The following is an 18,728-nucleotide window of genomic DNA, read 5'->3' on the forward strand; positions in this document are numbered from 1 at the left end:
GAGCCTGATGTGGGACTTGATCCCAGGACTCCAGGATCACACTCCGAGTCAAAGGCAGATGCTCAACCACTGAGCCACCCAGGCATCCGTCAACTTAGTATTTTTTTAATGGATAAATAAAAGTTCTCACTTGTGAACTAACATTTTTTATATTACAAAGCATGGAAAAGGGTAAAGACACTGGGATTTTGTCAGAAAAGCCCAAGGTTAAAAAGTTTTAAGACTTGAAGAAATAAATCCTAATATTGGGATGGGAGAAAGAGTGGTGAATATTTTTTAGTGGAATTCATTCAGAAAGTACAACATGTCTTGGTGGGAATGTAAATTGGTACAGCCACTATGGAAAACACTGTGGAGGATCCTCAAAAAACTAAAACAAGAAATACCATAGGACCCAGTAATCCTACCCAAAGAAAATGAAAACACTAATTTTAAGAAAAGCTATCTGCACCCCTATGTTTATAGCAGCATTTTTAGCCAAGATATGGAGACAACCTAAGTATCCCTTGATAGATGAATGGATAAAGAAATTGTGGTATATAGACACAAAGGAATATTACTCAGCCATAAAAATGAATGAACTCTTGCCATTTGCAACAACATGGATGGACCTAGAGGATATTATGCTAAGTGAAATAGATCAGACAAAGACAAATACCATATGGTTTCACTTATATGTAGAATCTAAAAACCAAACCAACCAAGCAAAACAAAACAGAAGCAGACTCATAAGTACAGAGAACAAACTGATGGTTGCCAAGCGAGTTGGGAGAAAAGGGATGGGCAAAATAAGTAAAAAAGATTAGGAGATATAAACTTCCAGTTATAAAACAAATAACTCACAGGGATGTAAAGTACAGCATAGGGAATAAAGTCAATAATACTGTAATGACTTTGTGTGTTGACAGATGGTAACTACATTTATCATGGTGAGAATTTTATAATGCATGTCATCATCGAATCACTATGCCATATACTTGAAACCAACATAATACTGTATGTTAAATATACTTCAGTTAAAAATAAATTTAAAAAATTCAACATATCCAATCAAAAACCTAATCTACCTAAAAAGACTTATATCTCCTAGAAAATAAAAAGTATCTAGGGATAGAGGGAATTCTCTGGTTCCAAGTTTTCTCTGCAATCTCAAATATTTTAATAAACTTACCAGTGTGAAGTGCAATCATCCATGCCACCAGTTTATGAAAGGTGAGGTTCCTGTCCAGTTGTCTTCGAATTCTTGTTGAGCAGCACTTTGGATTAAAGGGAAAAGAAAATAATAATGTTAACAAGAACGTTTGCTGTGTGCCAGGCAGTAGATATATATCATCTCATTCAATTCTCATAACCACCCTTAAACTATGCCATTTTACACATTTGATAGATGAGAAAACTGAGGCTCAGATGCCTGTGGTCATTTTCCAAAGGTCAAACAGCTAGTGAGTGGCCTACCTGACAGGTACCTGCAGTAACCATATGCATGCAGAACCAGCTCAGCCCCAAGAAACCTGAAGTTTGTTGAGCAACAGGTGTAAAGTCCCTACAACCAGTTTTACCTGGACTCCAAGGAGGAAAGCTCTGGCTCTGTGTCTTCTCCATCACTTTTCCCTGCCCCAGAATGTATGTGAGCTCTCATAGTCCCATGCTGGGCAGTTAGCAAAGGCTCATCTTTGTGAAGATGTCAGCCAGTAACTTAAGTGTCAGGTGAGAGATTCAAATGTCATCTCTCCTAGGAATACTGGCAGTGTAATAGGATTCTCTCCAAGAAAAAAAAAGTGTATTCATTTCATAAGACCCTGAAAGTCTAACGGGGACATAGATAAGTGAACATTTCTAGAACAAGTGAATAATCTTAGAATAACACCCTTCTAAGACATACACTGGCGGGGAGGAGAAAAAATTGTCCACTCATCTCTGTTGACAGAGACATCACAAGATATCATTAGCCAAATGTTAATAGCAAAGAGAACAATGGCTAATATTTACAAAGAGCTTGTGCAAGGATCCGTTTTAAGTGTTTTATATGCATTCTGACTTTTCATTCTTGCATCAGTCCTATCAGGGAGGTACCATTATTGTATCATTGTATAACAGATTAGGGAAAAATGTGTGGAGAGGTTACTTTGCCTTAGGGCACATGGTTGGTCAGTGGCAGAGATGGGATTTAAGTCCAGGCTATCTGATGCCAGAGTATCAATATTCTGATATTTTATACCTTGCATGATTACTTTGATATTAAAAATAATATTTTGGCCAGTACTCAAGTGTAATTGTTCTACTAATAACATGTTAGAATATGTGAGTTTGAATCTTGATTTAGATCAATGCCCAAAGTAGAAACAAATAAACAAATTCTGCTTTATGGTTGAATCAAAGCTTGGTCCTCCTGAAAACTGGTCAAATGCTTGCTCTGGCTGCTATTCCCAAGTCTAAATGTACTGCCGTAGAAATACAGAGGATTGTTAAGGAGAGCCAAGTGCCAAAGAAAATCTTAGGTATTATAAGTATCTGGTTCTAAACATACTCAATTTAATCTAGGGATGTTTAATATTTGACTTATTATTTTTTTTAAGTAGGCTCCACGCTTAAGCCCCAACATGGAGTTTGAACTCACAACCCTGAGATTGAGACCTGAGCTGAGATTGAGTCAGACGCTTAACCGACTGAGCCCCCCAGGTGCTCCATGGCTCACATTTTTTAATAAAATGTCCTGATTTGATAGAAAAAAAATGTAGTTGTGTGGAAAATTGTGCTTATGCCACTATCTCTCAGTTAGCTACGTCTACGGAGAGTATGGGAGCACGAGAGCAGATTCCTGGAACAGCAGAAATACTAGTGAGGAAGACTCAGAGGATTCCAGAGAGAGGAAGAAAGAATTAGCTTTTATTGAATGCTTTCTGTGAGCCAGGCCATTCACCCATAATCGTTACCTCATTCAATGGCAATGAAATAGGAATTATTGTCCTCATTTTACAGATAAAAAAACCAAAGCTAAATCTCCCATTGGCTGGGATCCAAGTCTATTTGTCTTTAAAGTTCATATCCTTTCCCACCAAACCAAATGCAAAGATATAGTCACTATTATTCTACATGTCTAAAAAAAAAAACCCCAAAAAAACAAACAACAAAAGAAACAAAACCCAAGACAAGAATTCAAGTGTAAGTACTCAACAGCAAGGCGGTCACAGAAAGCAAGGTCAGGAGAAGAGAGACCAGAAGAGAAGGAAACCAATGAAAGGCATATTAATCAGATCAGATACTACTATCATATATCATATCATATCATATCCTATGTCATATCATACCATGGTCTCTTTGATTAGAGGACTCTGAGAGATACAGAAAATGCCTCAGAGGTGTTTATTGTTTTGTTTTGTTTGTTTGTTTTTTATCTGAGGGGCAGGAAAGCTTAGGTATTGATACCCCCCAGTTCCCATCCATCACAGGCCGACGGCTGGTCCCAGGGCATCAACTCCTTGGCATCTCAGGCTTGCCCCAGGAGAGGGCTGAAAGAAAATCCTCAGGCAGAGAATGAGTGGGGCTTGCAGAAGGCAGCTACTCCATGCGCTGTAGAACGGTAAGTGTGGAGGGAACCTGAGTTCCACCATCAGCATCAGCTATAAACTAAGTGTCCACTAGTGGAGCTAGGCAGTGACTCAGGCTCTCAAAATAAGGGTTTCCTGTTTGAAATCACTTAATTTACATTTCTGTTGGTGAAAAAATGTCCTTGGTTTCTTACATGGCCTCATTGTCTTGTGTGTTTATTTCAAGTGCTGTTCATTGTTTTACAACTTTGTACAATTTTAAGGAATTATCTTTTTCCTGTTTCCCAATTGCTAGGTTCCTCCACAGTTTCTTGGAGTCCTTGGGGTGGTAGGCAAAATTCAGATGATCCCCAATGACCTCATATGATCTCCTTCCCTTGAGTGGGGGTGGGACCTGACCTGTGAATATGATGTGATGTCACTCCTACGAGTTTGTTACATCATATGGCAATAGGAACATTGCAGAGGTAATTAAAGTCCCAGTTGACCTTAAGAGAAAGATTATCTGGGTGGGCCTGAGCCAATCACATGGCCCTTTGAATCTGGGTCCAGAACTCAGAGACTAAAGTGTTCAGAGATTCAACGAGCCAGAAGTATTTGGTGTAATGTTGCTGGCTTTAACGTGGAGGAGGCCACATGGAAGGAACACAGGGACTTTCAGATCCTGAATGGCTGTCAGTAAGCAGACAGAAAACTCAGTCCCCCCCCCCTGCAAGGAACTGAATTTGGCCAGTAAGGATGAGTTTGGAAGACTTTTACCGAGTTTCCATTTGAGAATTCAGCCCAAGGGGCACCTCGACTTCATCCTTGTAATATGTTGAGCAGAGAACCCAACCATACACAGGATGCTGGATTTCTCACCTGCAGAACTGTGAGCTAATAAATTGGGGTTGCCTTAAGCCACTGAATTTGTGGAAATTTGTCACACAGCAACAGGTAATTAATATAGTCTTTATTAGGGTGATGGACCACAATTGGAGTCCTAAGACTGAGAAAATGGAAATAGTAGGATCAGAAATTAGTACTGACTTACATTTCAGAGGGCAAGTTTTGCCATCAGATATACATGTGTTAGATCTCAGCTCTACTACCTAGCTGTGTGACATTGAACAATATGCTCAGTTTCTAACTTCCTCACCTCTTTTTTTACCAGAGTTCTTCTCTCATAGGTCCATTTCCTAGATTCACAAAGAGGTGTTTAATAAATATTTGAGGGTTTTTTGGTATCATTATTTAACTTTTTACTAGTATGGTGTGGCTCCCCAGCTAGAGAGTAAGCTTCCTATGTGCAGAGCAATATATCATATGCTTTAAAAAATATCCCTTGGGGCACCAGGGTGGAGCAGTCAATTAGGTGTCTGACTCTTGGTATGGCTCAGGCCCTGCTCTCAGGGTCGTGAGATTGAGCCCCATGTCGGGCTCCACACTCAATGCAGAGTGTGCTTAAGTTTCTCTCATCCTCTCTCTGCCCTCCCAACTCCTGCCCTGCTCTCTCTCTCTAAAATAAATAAATAGCCGGGTGGCTCAGCGGTTTAGCGCCTCCTTGGGTCCAGGGCCTGATCCTGGAGACCCGGGATCGAGTCCCATGTCGGGCTCCCTGCACGGAGCCTGCTTCTCTCTCTGCCTGTGTCTGTGCCTTTTCTCTCTCTCTCTCTCTCTCTCCCCCCCCACCCCCGTCTCTCATGAATAAATAAATAAAATCTTTAAAAAAATAAAAAAATAAAAAAATAAAATAAAATAAAATAAATAAATAGCTCTTTTTTTAAAAAATCCCTCGATAATTATTTGGTTAAATAAATTCCATTTCACTCTTCTAGAACCTAAGATGATAATTCTAAACCTATAGAAATGTATTTACCCACATATCTATACTTGCCACACTTTTTTCTTTTTTACTTCCTTGACAAACTGTTTTGGAATTTGGGGGGAAAATACTATGCTCCTGCATGCTGAATCTGAAGAAAAGCAATATGGTTTTGATGTGGCCTTTACAGTGTCTCCATAGTTCTACACTTATCATCACCAAAATAGATAATCAAAAATATAGAACAGATTCTGATGCCTATCAGCTTGAGCAGCAGTGTTAGAGAAAAATAAACTGAATGCCAGAACAATGGAGAGATGTGCTTGAGAAATAAAGGTCCATTCAGTAATACTCCAATCTTAATAGGTAATTTTTAAAAAAACCACTAAATATGAAACACGTACATCTCCTGAAAAAGAAAAACAGAGACCGTTAGTCACTAATGGGTCAATGGAATAGGTCTCACCAAGGCACCAATCCCTAATTTTTCCCTCTATGTTATGCTGAGGATGGCCAAAAAAAAAAAAAAAAGAAAATCCAAAGAGAAGTCACAGGTCATGTTATATGGAGCTTCCAAATATAATTTCCTCACCATTTCCTGAAAGGAGAGCAAGGCAGCTGATTGGTGGGGTGGGAAGGAAGGGCTTTGTTGCCTGTGACCACCCAGGGCTTGTTTGTTCTTCCTCATCACACAGATACCACGTTATGCTTTTGAGCCACTTCTGGATTACTGCCAGCCACCTCCTAATTACTCAAGCTGCCATCATGCCCCGTGGCTTCCTTGCTGAACTACCTCTTAGCCTTTTGCCATTGACTTCTTTTTTTTTTAAAGATTTTATTTATTTATTCATGAGAGACACAAGAGAGAGACAGAGACATAGGCAGAGGAAGAAGCAGACTCCCTGTGGGAAGCCCAATGCAGGACTCGATCCCAGGACCCCGGGACCACGACCTGAGCTGAAGGCAGATGCTCAACCACTGAGCCATCCAGGTGCCCCTTGCCATTGACTTCTACAAGAAAGTTCCTCTGTTACTGTCACCTAGAGCCTGTCCCGATCTCACTAAGCTAACATTCAAGTGTAAGGGAGATTATGGAGTCATCTCAGGAGATTCCTATGCTCCATTCAAACTGCAAGAGAAAAAAAATTTTTTTCTGAAGAGAAAAAAATTGTTTTAAAGATTTTATTTATTTGAGAGAGAGAGTGTGTGTGCACACGGGGGGTAGGGTGTGTGGTTGTGTAGAGGGAGAGGGACAAGCAGACTCTGTGTGGAGCACAGAGCCGGGCACTAGGGCTTGATCCCACTAACCCTGAGATCATGGCCTGAGCCAAAATCAAAAGTTGGACACTCAGTCAACTGAGCCACCCAGGCACCCTGAAAAAAAAATTTTTTAAGTGTGAAATGGAACTAAAAAGGAGTGCATATTTAATGGGGTATATAACATGAGTTTCCGTAACATGGCCATTTCAAAACCTTAAAAGCTCTATTTTATGTGCACCTGGTCTCACCACACATGCCATGAATTCACTTAAATTTGCTGTTTATATGCAATTTGGAAGAAATCACAAAAGCTACCCCTGAATCTATAGAACTCAGGCAAAGAAGCCAATGATAATGTCCAAACCTAGTGGCAGTAGGATATGTGGTAAATGAGAACATCAATTTAATAGAGAACCCAGAAATGGGCCCTCAACTCTATGGTCAACTTATATTTGACAAAGGAAGAAAGACTATCCACTGCAAAAAGGACAGTCTCTTCAATAAATGGTGCTGGGAAAATTGAACAGCCACGTGCAGAAGAATGAAACTAGACCATTCTCTTACACCATACACAAAGATAAACTCAAAATGAATGAAAGATCTAAATGTGAGACAAGAATCCATCAAAATCCTAGAGGAGAACACAGGCAACACCCTTTTTGAACCTGGCCATAGCAACTTCTTGCAAGATACATCGATGAAGGCAAGGGAAACAAAGCAAAAATGAACTATTGGGACTTCATCAAGATAAAAAGCTTCTGCACAGCAAAAGAAACAGTCAACAAAACTTAAAGACAACCTACAGAATGGGAGAAGATATTTGCAAATGACATATCAGATCAAGGGCTAGTATCCAAGATCTATAAAGAACTTATTAAACTCAACAGCAAACAAACAAACAATCCAATCAGCAAATGGGCAAAGACATGAACAGAAATTTCACCAAAGAAGACATAGACATGGCCAACATGCACATGAGAAAATGCTCCGCATCACCTGCCATCAGGGAAATACAAATCCAAACCACAATGAGATACCACCTCACACCAGTGAGAATGGGGAAAATTAACAAGAGAGGAAACAACAAATGTTGGAGAGGATGTGGAGAAAGGGGGACCCTCTTGCACTGTTGGTGGGAATGTGAACTGGTGCAGCCACTCTGGAAAACTGTGTGGAGGTTCCTCAAACAGTTAAAAATAGAGCTACCCTACCACCCAGCAATTGCACTGCTGGGGATTTACCCCAAAGATACAGATGCAATGAAACACCGGGACACCTGCACCCCAATGTTTCTAGCAGCAATGTCCACAATAGCCAAACTGTGGAAGGAGCCTCTGTGCCCTTCGACAGATGATGTATAAAGAAGATGTGATATATGTACACAATAGAATATTACTCAGCCATCAGAAAGAATGAATACCCACCATTTGCTTCAACATGGATGGAACTGGAGGGTATTATGCTGAGTGAAGTAAGTCAATCGGAGAAGGACAAACATATGGTTTCATTCATTCAGGGAATATAAAAAATAGTGAAAGGAATTAAGGGGGAAAGGAGAGAAAATGAGTGGGAAAAATCAGAGAGGGTGACAAAACATGAGAGACTCCTAACTCTGGGAGACGAACAAGGGGTAGTGGAAAGGGAGGTGGGCGGGGGATGAGGTGACTGGGTGACGGGCACTGAGGGGGGCACTTGACGGGATGAGCACTGGGTGTTATACTCTATGTTGGCAAATCGAACTTTAATAAAAGATATACAAAAAAAGAAAACAGGGATCCCTGGGTGGCGCAGCGGTTTAGCGCCTGCCTTTGGCCCAGGGCGCGATCCTGGAGACCCGGGATCGAATCCCATGTCGGGCTCCCGGTGCATGGAGCCTGCTTCTCCCTCTGCCTATGTCTCTGCCCCCCCCCCTCTCTCTGTGTGACTATCATAAATAAATAAAAATTAAAAAAAAGAAAACATTAATTTATTTGTATAGCACTGTTTAAAACTTTGTAATGGCGTGTTTATTCTCTATCTCTTTTATGAGCTCATGGCCCATGTATTTATTACCCTTTATTCACCGTGTGTCCCCCAGTACTTAGCATGTAGCTGGCAGTCAACACATATTTGTTGACTGACAACTCAGCAGTTGACAGCTTAATCAATTAATATACTTTTAGGATGTTATATTCATTCTTACAGTTGCATTGTCTCACCTGCTTTTCAGCTAAAAAGAAAAAAAACCCCTGTGAGACAGGAAGTCCAACAGACTTCCCTTGACCATGTGGCTAGACACAGAACCACACTGACAACCTCTGACTCTCAGGCTATATAAGGTTACAGATGAGAGCTAACAGTCTCACCTTCCTTTTTCTTTCTGATCTGAAGACTAGAACTGTCATCCAATGAGAATTTAGTTTCTGCATGGCAAGTTGGGTTTATTAAGGATTCTCTGGGGACTTCTGCATCCTAAGCCCCATCCTTCCCCATCTCCCTCAACAAAGGAGTCTTTATCTTCCCCATGGTGGGCCAATACTGGGGCTTTATTTCTCCAAATAATCACAAGGATTATAAAGCAAAGTCTAACTGATTAAGACCACTGGAAACTGAAGGGAAGTTCTATGACTATGTAGTTTGCACAACATCCTACTAACAAATCCTTGAAGTTACAACAGTCTTGCCATTTCTGCCTGGGCTATTCAGCACGCCCAACATTCACATAGATGGTGGACTTTTTAAAGACTGTCATAGGACAATAAGATAGTTTTGAGTTTAGGTGGCACGTGGGGAAGTGAATGGTCTCTGGGGACACAATGAGCTGGATTTGAATTCCAACATTGCCATTTCATTGCATCCCCATCTCACCGACTTGACGTGCAGCCTTTATGAAGTGAGCTCTGTGAAGACTCAGTAAGTGGCAGCTATTTGGATTTCCAACACTGTTCACAGCACGGTCACTTATTTTAATCCCAATCAGAAAAGAAGTTTCATTTGTCAAGGTCACATTTCAGGTTGGGAAACCCAGAAGGAGAGACACTCCGTGTTTATAAAAGAATGTTGCATGCTGCTAATTTAAAAAAATACATTCTCTTACATACAGATCTCTCTGATTAGCAAAGCTTCTGTGCAATTTGAAGAACAGCCTTATTTTGTCCCTGTCTTTAAAGACACTCATGAAGATCTTTCCTCCTGGGCCACAGGAAGCCAGAAAGCAACCATTACAACATGTGCTTTTCACAGGGCATGGTAGCTCAACGGCAGTGCAATTGGGGCCTGTGCGGTAACAAGGATTTCTTAACAGGCCATCCTGGTGAAAACCCTGCCTATTTCTCAGGGTTTACTTCCTCTAAATAGAAAGTATTCAAACAGGGCATAGGAAGGAAGGCTAAAAGAAGAATTGTGCCTCCCTAAAAATGAAAAGCGACAGTACATGAGCCTCTTAACAAATGTGCATTGGGCACCTACAATATATCAGGCTTTGTATGTTACAGGGGGCTCGTTGACAAAACTTTAAATCAAATGGAATTTTACCTCTGCAGTTTCTTAGAATGAGAAGATAATTTAGAAATCCTTATAATCAGTGTCAACTATTAGTTGTATCCTGCTAATCCTATATTCCTAGATCAACTAGTAAATCTAGTAAGACTAGGAAAAATAAGGCAGAATGTAAGGCAAATTCTACTTGTTATTTACAGTTCAGATCCTTCCCCCAAATGTTCCATGATTGCCAAATTAATATTTACTTCTCAGCTATACATTTAAGGTCCCACTTTACCAGCCAAGTTCCAGCTGTCCTCTGCAGCCTTATCTCAGACACCTGCCCTTTACAATCCTTACATCCCCATCAAAGTAGATTGCTCACTGTTCTCCTCTATAAATTATCTCTACTTAATAGATTCTTTTAAAGATAGTTAATATAAAACACATACATTTTATTAAGAGGAAAAACAGAGGCTATTAGTTACTAAAGATCCCGTGGAATGGGTCTCACCAAGATATCAATCCCTTTTACTTTTCCGAGCTACCCTCTTTGGTGGGATCAGGAACCGCAAACAAATCCAATGAAAAGCCACATGCCATGCCCATATGGGGCTTTCATGAATATAATTTCCTCACCACTTTCTTTGCCGTGGCTCATTCCATTTTCTCCATGTAGAATGTCTTTCTCTTTCATTTACATCTCCTAGTGGCTTATTTGATCCTCATATGCCCATATTTGATGCTACCTTTTTGATGAAACCTTTCTTCATTCCCTGACCCACCTTCATTCCAAATCTCCCCCCTTCTTTGATTCCCCCATAGCTCCTTATTTCTAATGTTTTGTGGGACCCATCGTATTTTGCTTTGTATTGTATTTATTTTTGTACACAGATCTCAGTAGATTCTAAGTTCCTTGTTTCTCATCTTTGTATAAGAACAATAAGAAATTCATATACCATTTTATAGGTTACAAAGTTTCTTCTTACATAATCTTTTCTTTCTTCTAGCATAGTACATTTAGGGGATCACCAAATTGCCAAAGTGAGGGTAAAAAAAAAAGTCTTGAGCACTTAGAAAGCTTTGAACTCCTCAATTCCATGGACTCAATACCTCTTAGTCACTCTCATTATACTGTGGCTCATCATTCATTGATTTCAACTGCTTGGGATGTTATCCACAAAGTGACTGTGTCTGACTTAAATATTTTGAAAAACATGGCATTGTAAGATTGATTCCCAAATCCCATGTCAGCCTCATAAAGTCCATAATGTATTATATCATATATGTCTGATGTGTGTGTGTGTGTGTGTGCATGTGTATGTGGATGCACAAGTGTTTGATTGCTCTTCTTGAGGTGTAGGTTGGTTGGCTTTTTAAAAATGTCCATTCCAAGTGAAATGGTTGTCCCGGGGAGCTCCATCAACAACAAATATAGAAATACCATGGAGAATCAGGCATCACTTGACTCGTGAATATTGGACAGAGGTTGGGATCCTCACCTTAGAAAGGGCATTTTTGCTTTTCCTTAGAAAGGACATTTAGTTTGATGGCCTTTGAAAATTTTGAGAAGTTTTCAATTTTGTAAATGTTTGCTCTTACCGCACTGGAACCTCTGAGGAAGGAGAGCAGGTTTCGACAGACTGGCAGCAAAATCAGCATGCAGTTGAAATTCAGGCAGGCTGCAGGGGCTCTGGCCAACGGCAGTGCAAACTGGAAGGTGCAGGATAGGAAGCAGGTTACTTCTGTGAGCACAGGATACCCCTCTGCCACTTGACCAGAGTTCCCAGATGAGACACCAAGTAATCTGAGAAGGAAGGCCCTTCAGAACCAAGAGTCTATCTTTAGGGCCTGCTGGGATCCTTCGTTTTAATTTGGCCCTTCTCTCCCACCCCAACATTTTACTATGAAAATTTTGAAATGTAAAGAGAATTTGAAATACTTTCATAATGACACCTGTTTTCCCAACTCCCAGATTCCACCATCATAGATCTCTCCCCCCATCTACCCATCCCTCTATCCATCCATCAATACATCTTATTCTTGATGCATTGCAAAGTGACTTGCAGACATTAGTTCACGTCCCCCTAAATAGTTAAGCACGTGTATTATTAATTAGAGTTCAATATAGAAACTGGGGTTTTCTAAAGAAAATTTTCTTAGTTCTCAGACTCACTTCTGCAGTAACTTAAGTTGGTCTGGTGTAATGCTTTGACATTATAATTGTTCTTTGTAACGCCTACAGAAGTTGCATATTTTGGAGGGGAAAGCAAAGGGAAATCATCCTTCTCAGTGTCAACCTGAATAAGCTAACAACAATTATAATAGTACAATATAATTATGTGTCATAATTATTTATATATATGATATATAATACACATTACCGTTGGTATTAAGTATGAATTCACGGTTTCAGCATGATCTAACAAATGGTATCCTGTGAGGGCAGTTGTAATTGTAGTTATTTTCATTTGTCATGAAGAAGAGCCCTGGCAGCTCAAGGAAATCCAGGATGGTAAAGAACCCCAAGGAAAATTGGCAGCCTTCACTCTGCTGGCCTAGTCAGTGTGACTCTTGGACAAGTTCCTCAATGATTCCATCTGGAGGGAGAGGCTTATTTCCCAAAAATCATTTCACAACATGTCGCTGAGCTCTCCATGCACAAAAGTGTCAGGAATCAGATGATTTAAAGAATATGGAAAGTCTCACTTGCCCCACCTATGTCACCCTTGGATGGATCTCTCCAAATTTGCCTGCCATTCCGGAGTTGGCATCAGATTTCTTCTTTAAGCTAAACAGTGGCACAGTAGTTCTTGGGAGAGGAGGGATGCTGCTGGGAATCTCTGATTCCCAGATAAACGCTTTAGTTTATCTAACACTGGGTGGCCTCAAGACTCGTGCCCAGGTAGTTGCAATGGAGGGATCGAGGCTAGTGGTGTTATTTGGGTTGGTCAGAATATTTATTTAAAGTGTTGAAAGGAATAAGAACCAGAATCTTTGATTAGAAATGTGAGCCAGTCAATATTGCATGAGATGGAACTTTTACTTACCCCAAGAAGTTTTCGAGTGTAAAAGAATTCTTCTCCATTGTTATAAACCCCATAGAACCAGATAAAGAGGAAGACGTTCAGCCCCAGCCACACCAGCTGCAAAAAGAGAAATAGTTGCGTGAAGTTTCCACATTTCCATAGGTAGATTTCACATAAGATTAGAGTCAGACTGGGGTCAGGACTTCCCCAGTCTAGCCTTCAACGAAGCTGATCACAAATTTGGGTGTAACCAGCTCAAAGTCAGCTTTTTCCTACAACAGTGCCACTACACTTTGTGATTGACCTTTCCACCTTGTGTGGTTTCCCATGATTCTTTCTCTACCAGCCAGTATGCCAGGTTATTATTAGTCTATCACCCCTTTGTCTTTTTCCTCTTCTTTTCTTCTGGAGCTTAAATAGATAGCGGTGAGTGAGTCTTCTCAAAAAAGAAGGGAAAGGCATATGCTACTATATAGTCCCCTGCACCTGTAAGACATTGTATCCTATTCTCGTGGGTGCCATCGCCTCCCTCCACCACATGGCACCCCACCCCAGCTAGTGGGAGTCACATCAGCTAGAACGTCAAGCCTTTGATTCTATTTGGTAAGTTTGCTTAACTTTTAAAAGAGGGAATATTGAACAGGAACAAGGGGGTAAGGGGCATGGGATTTTGTTTTTTTTTTTAAAGAGACCCTTTTACATTTTGACTGCTCATTGCATCCCAAGCACAGATTGCATTAAGTGGAGGCACTGCTCAGTCTCTAACCTTCAGCTCCGTAGTGATATTTTCTTACTTGTGCTTTAATGCCATTAAATGTCTATGGGTGCTTAAGAATGAACTCTTTATGAAGAAGAAGGTATTAAAACTACTTCTCCATTCTTACTCTTGCTTTCCAAGATGTGTCTTTACTGTGAAGCATATGAGTGTGCAATTTAGGAGGAGGTCATCTCCTGGGGAAAACTGTGGTAGGAGCTAAAAGTATAATATGAACTTGTTTTCTATAGGAATAATCTGTTCTCAGAATGGTGATAAGAAGCCAAGTGAACAGCTCTGAGTCCTCAGAAGAATTCTATATGGCATTAGAATGTTGGTTTGGCATATTTTTTTTAATGACACAGTATTTCTTGCTTTTATTTGTGACACAAATTCCTCTCTATGTCTGCAACTCAAAGGCTCAATATTTACTTTATGATAAATTCTTTCAGAAATTCCACTCACAAGTGTTCTTTTTTAGCATCAGTACAATACTTTCATTGGCTATTTGGAAAGGCTAATTATAAATCACATTTCTATCTTCCCAATTGTCCGTGATCGCTTTGCTGAGACCGCCATCTTAAAATAATAGTTGGTCCTTGTTATGATAAAAGACTAAAGATATTAACATGAAAATTAGCCCTATCTTTACTTACAAAAATTGTTTCTTAAAATAAACTAGATTTATACATATATATTTATATATATACATAATATATATCCACTGTATTTATGAGTCTAGTTTATTTCAATTTCCTTCCCTTGAATTTCTATAAACCTTGTAAACAACTCAAGTTTACCTCAGAGAAAAAAAGGTACTTTTTAAAAAAAGAAAGTTGAGAACGTCAATTAGTTTTGGTGTAATCACTGAAATAAAGGCCAATTTCCCATACATGAGTCAGCCTTGTACCTGTTATTTGGAAGATGGTGTAAAATTATGATTCCCCATTCTTAAGTGGTATAAGCACATAAAAAGTGGAGAATTTGCCTCTGAGTAAATATTAATAAACAACTTAGACTTGTAGATTATTAGCATGAAATGTCTTCTACTTGCTCTGTGAAATGCTGGCTACTTTAGTACTCCCAGATTCAAGTAATAAGTAGGCGAAGTGATCCCCCAGATACATTCTTATCATTAATAAGTTTGGAAGAATGCACTCAGTCTTGCTTACAGATAGATGTATGTTCACATGGTAAATCAGTTTCAATACAATTTCTCAAAGAAATAAAACAAACGAACAAAATAATTTTGCCCTATTTTAGTTTTCCGGAGAACCCCAACAAGTTCAAGAATTTATCATTTCTCTCTCATTGGTACTTACAATGACAAAGATGGAGAGCCCCTCATTCTCAATCCAGTTCCCCATGGTGACAAAGGTTCAATGCCTTGTGTCTGCCTTTCTTCTCTGCTCTGCTTCTTCTTCCCATGAGGAAATGAAAACAGCAGCCTTGGGGCAATCGGTTTCCTTTTCTATTATCAGAAATTAGCTAATCATTGGTCAACTGAAAATCTTGTTTCCATAAGAACTTTAAATCTTTAAACCACAAAAAAAGCTGCAGAAAAAAGGTCTAAAATAATCCAGTCATAACTAAACCGAGTAGGAAATGAGACCAATTTCTACAACTGAGAGACAAATAACAGTCCAATGATGGTATATATTTTACACAGGGACTTAACTTTTTGATTAATTGGTTATCAAGTAGTAATTTTTAAAAAGTCACTCAACCAGCCATGACTTCATGCTGGATAAAAATATTACATATCTTTTGACAGACTGAGCAGCATTTTACAGTCTTGTTGAGAATAATAACAACAATGATGGTTGATACTTATAGCATACTTACCTCATGCCAATTTTCTAAGATACATATGTGTGTGCATACACATATACACACATACATATATATTTACATATGATTTGATACATGCCAAACACAGACACGCATATTAAATTCAGTATATAAATAAATTCACTTGATTCTAACAATTCAACCCCTATAGAATAGTTTTTTATAAGATCTTTTTAGTTTTTGAATTTTTATTTAAGTTTTGTTAGTTAACAGTGCAATATTGGCTTCTGGAGTAGAATTCAGTGATTCATAAAGATTTTATTTTTAAATAATCTCTACACCCAACATGGGGCTTGAACTCACAACCCTGAGATCAACAGTCACATGGTCTACCAACTAAGCCAGCCAGGCGCCCCTAAAGTAGTTTCTATTACTATGATTATGCTTACAGATAAGGAAATTGAGACCCAGAGCAGTTAAGTTACTTGGCCACGGTCATGTAATTAGGAAATAGTAAAGTTGGGATTTGAAATCCAAGCACTTTGGCTATACTTCTAACCGGATGCCAGAAAAAAACAAAAAAAAGCCTAACTGTGTCAACCCCATCCAAAATCACTTCAAATACAATTACAGGAAGTAAAAATATAACAAATATAGCAAAATGTTTGGATGACTATAGTATTCCCAGGAAGACATGACATCCTCTAGGTTAGATATGTAAACAGGGTCGAAACAAAGGTATATGTGGCAGGTGCCAAAAACCAGATTTAGCTTTTTTTTTTTCCTGACTACTATGTCTTCAGGACATGAAAGAGACAGGAGGGTGGGATGGTAACCCCAGTATGAGATCAAAGCTGACAAATTACACAAGGGTGGTTGTACAACAGCTATAGTTAATGAAGAATTCAAAGCAGAAATAGCAGGACCAAATGGGAATGAGAGAATCAAAAGAGGAGAAGCATGAAACTGTTTTTGGTGGTTGTTTACTTATGAGCCACTTTGAAACAGCCTATAGAATTAGGACAATTAGAGAAGTAATATTATTTTTCACTTAATATTTAAGGAAAGGGGGATGCCTGGGTGGCTCCATGGTTGAGCATCTGCCTTTGGCTCAGGTCATGATCCTGGGGTCTTGGAATCCAGTCCCGCATCAGGCTCCCTGCGAGGAGCCTGCTTCTCCCTCTGCCTATGTCTCTGCCTCTCTCTCTGTGTCTCTCATGAATAAATAAATAAAATCTTCAAAAAAATATTTAAGGAAAGGTATTAAACTGTGGCCTTCTCCATTGCTCTTGGATCATGAGTAACCCACATAAAGGACAGACAGGTTTGTGGTTCCATTCCACACAGAGGTGAATTAGAGAAACACGGACAATGAAAACATGTGCCCATTATTGGCCTCTTTGCTCTGAGATCTACTCTCCACTCCTTCCTTGCTCTGTTCTGTTTCAGGGAGAATTGTATTTGCCAGGCTCCTTGGCCCTCTGGTGTCCGATACAGTCAGCCAAACGGAAAGATGAGGAGCAGGAGAGAAGCCAGGGTGTTCCTCACCCCCGCCCCTGACCCCTAGCTCTCTGCTTCAAGTGGCATCTCTGAAGTGGCTGCATTTCCATGAAGGTTCTAGCTCCTAGCAGTCAGCCTTTCCCTCTATAGCACGAGCTCCTGCTGGCCATCGCCGCTGTCCTTCTGGCTCCTGCCAGGTAGCCCTGGCTTCTGGGCTCGAGTTATACCACCTCCTCCCAGTGTCCCTCCAACCCTGAGGGTAACCACTTCCTGTAGCTGTAAATCTTTACATTGCCTCCACACTTGTGTTGGGATTCTGTGCTTTCCTATCATCCATGCAGCAAATTCCTCGTGTGAAATTCCCTGTGTTAAATGTGTTGGTTTGTTTTTCTGACTGGAATTTGCCTATTGATGCACAAAATGTAATTCAGGTTATGTACTCACTTTCTCATGTAATTAAAGAAGTGAGGCAATGAGGAATAAACCAGCTTAAACATCTGCTCTCTCCTCTGCCATGCTCTGTCTCCTCCAGGGCAGGGGGAGTACTACAAACTGAGGCTGCATCAAGCTCTGTGAAACTTAGCAAAATCTCCTCTCTACTCCTCCCCCTCTTCTCTTCCCCAGCCTCCTGCTTCCTCTTCCTTTATCCCATCTAAAATTTCAAGCCTCAGGACGCCTGGGTGGCTCAGTGGTTGAGCGTCTGCCTTTGGCTCAGGTCTTGATCCCAGAGTCCTGGGATGGAGTCCCATACTTGGCTCCCCTCAGGGAGCCTGCCTCTCCCTCTGCCTATGGCTCTGCCTATCTCTGTGTCTCTCATGAATAAATAAATAAAATCTTTTAAAAATTAAAAAATATGTATCTTCAAGCCTCTCTCACATTTTCTCATTGACCCCCTGACGCCTGTGCTCCTCTAGCGAAGGGACACAAAGGGTACCATGAATATTCATATGCTCAGAGATGAATATTCATACGCTCGGAAATAATGCTCTGTTTCACATAAACTCTTTTCTTGAACGTGTTCGACTCCTTTCCGCTCCCTCCATGGTTTGAGAGAAAATGCAAAAAAGAAAGAATATTTTCTGCGGGTAATCAACCATTCCCTCCCATTGCTTCCCTCACCCTCTTTGTAAAAGTAATCACAGGGCTGTGAGTAGAGATTTCTTGAGAGCCTGAAGAACTTCAATCAATTTCACAGCTGGAAGAAGAGAAATCAGCTGAAAAAAAAAAAAAAGTAAAAGCTTTCTTTTATGGAATGTACCTTCCCATTTGAGAAAACTGTTCCAGTAAATTGTAATGTGCACCACTCTCGGAAAGATGGAGGGTTTGATAAAGAAGCAACCAGTAATGGTTGACTGGGATTGACTGGACACGGAGAATAAAGAAAATTGAACATCTGTATCTTCTGCCAGCTGCTTTGGCTTCCATGGTTTCCTAAGCATTTAGTGTCAAGCCAGATTGTGGGCGAACAGACGGAAGTACTCGCCCTCCCAGTAGACAGTCATGAGTAACACCCTCAGATGTGATTGAAATCCTGGACACCTCTGGCTGAGAAAAAAGGAGATGAACAGACCCAAGTCGTCAGG

The 18,728-nt window shown here is 40.1% G+C and overlaps 1 protein-coding gene across 1 annotated transcript in view; it reads right to left on the reverse strand.

The window, feature by feature from the left end:
* CYBB (cytochrome b-245 beta chain) overlaps positions 1–15,333 on the reverse strand; it is a 36,046-nt gene extending 20,713 nt beyond the window's left edge. The window contains exons 1-4 of the mRNA XM_077889718.1: positions 15,177–15,333; positions 13,122–13,217; positions 11,674–11,784; positions 1,172–1,256 (exon numbers count right to left, since the gene is read on the reverse strand). Coding sequence (XP_077745844.1) covers positions 1,172–1,256; positions 11,674–11,784; positions 13,122–13,217; positions 15,177–15,221 — 337 coding nt within the window. The 5' untranslated portion in view covers positions 15,222–15,333. The remainder of the gene's footprint in view (positions 1–1,171; positions 1,257–11,673; positions 11,785–13,121; positions 13,218–15,176) is intronic.
* Positions 15,334–18,728: the final 3,395 nt, after the last annotated feature.

The sequence above is a fragment of the Canis aureus genome, chromosome X (genome assembly GCF_053574225.1).
Source record: "Canis aureus isolate CA01 chromosome X, VMU_Caureus_v.1.0, whole genome shotgun sequence".
Lineage (NCBI taxonomy): Eukaryota > Metazoa > Chordata > Mammalia > Carnivora > Canidae > Canis > Canis aureus.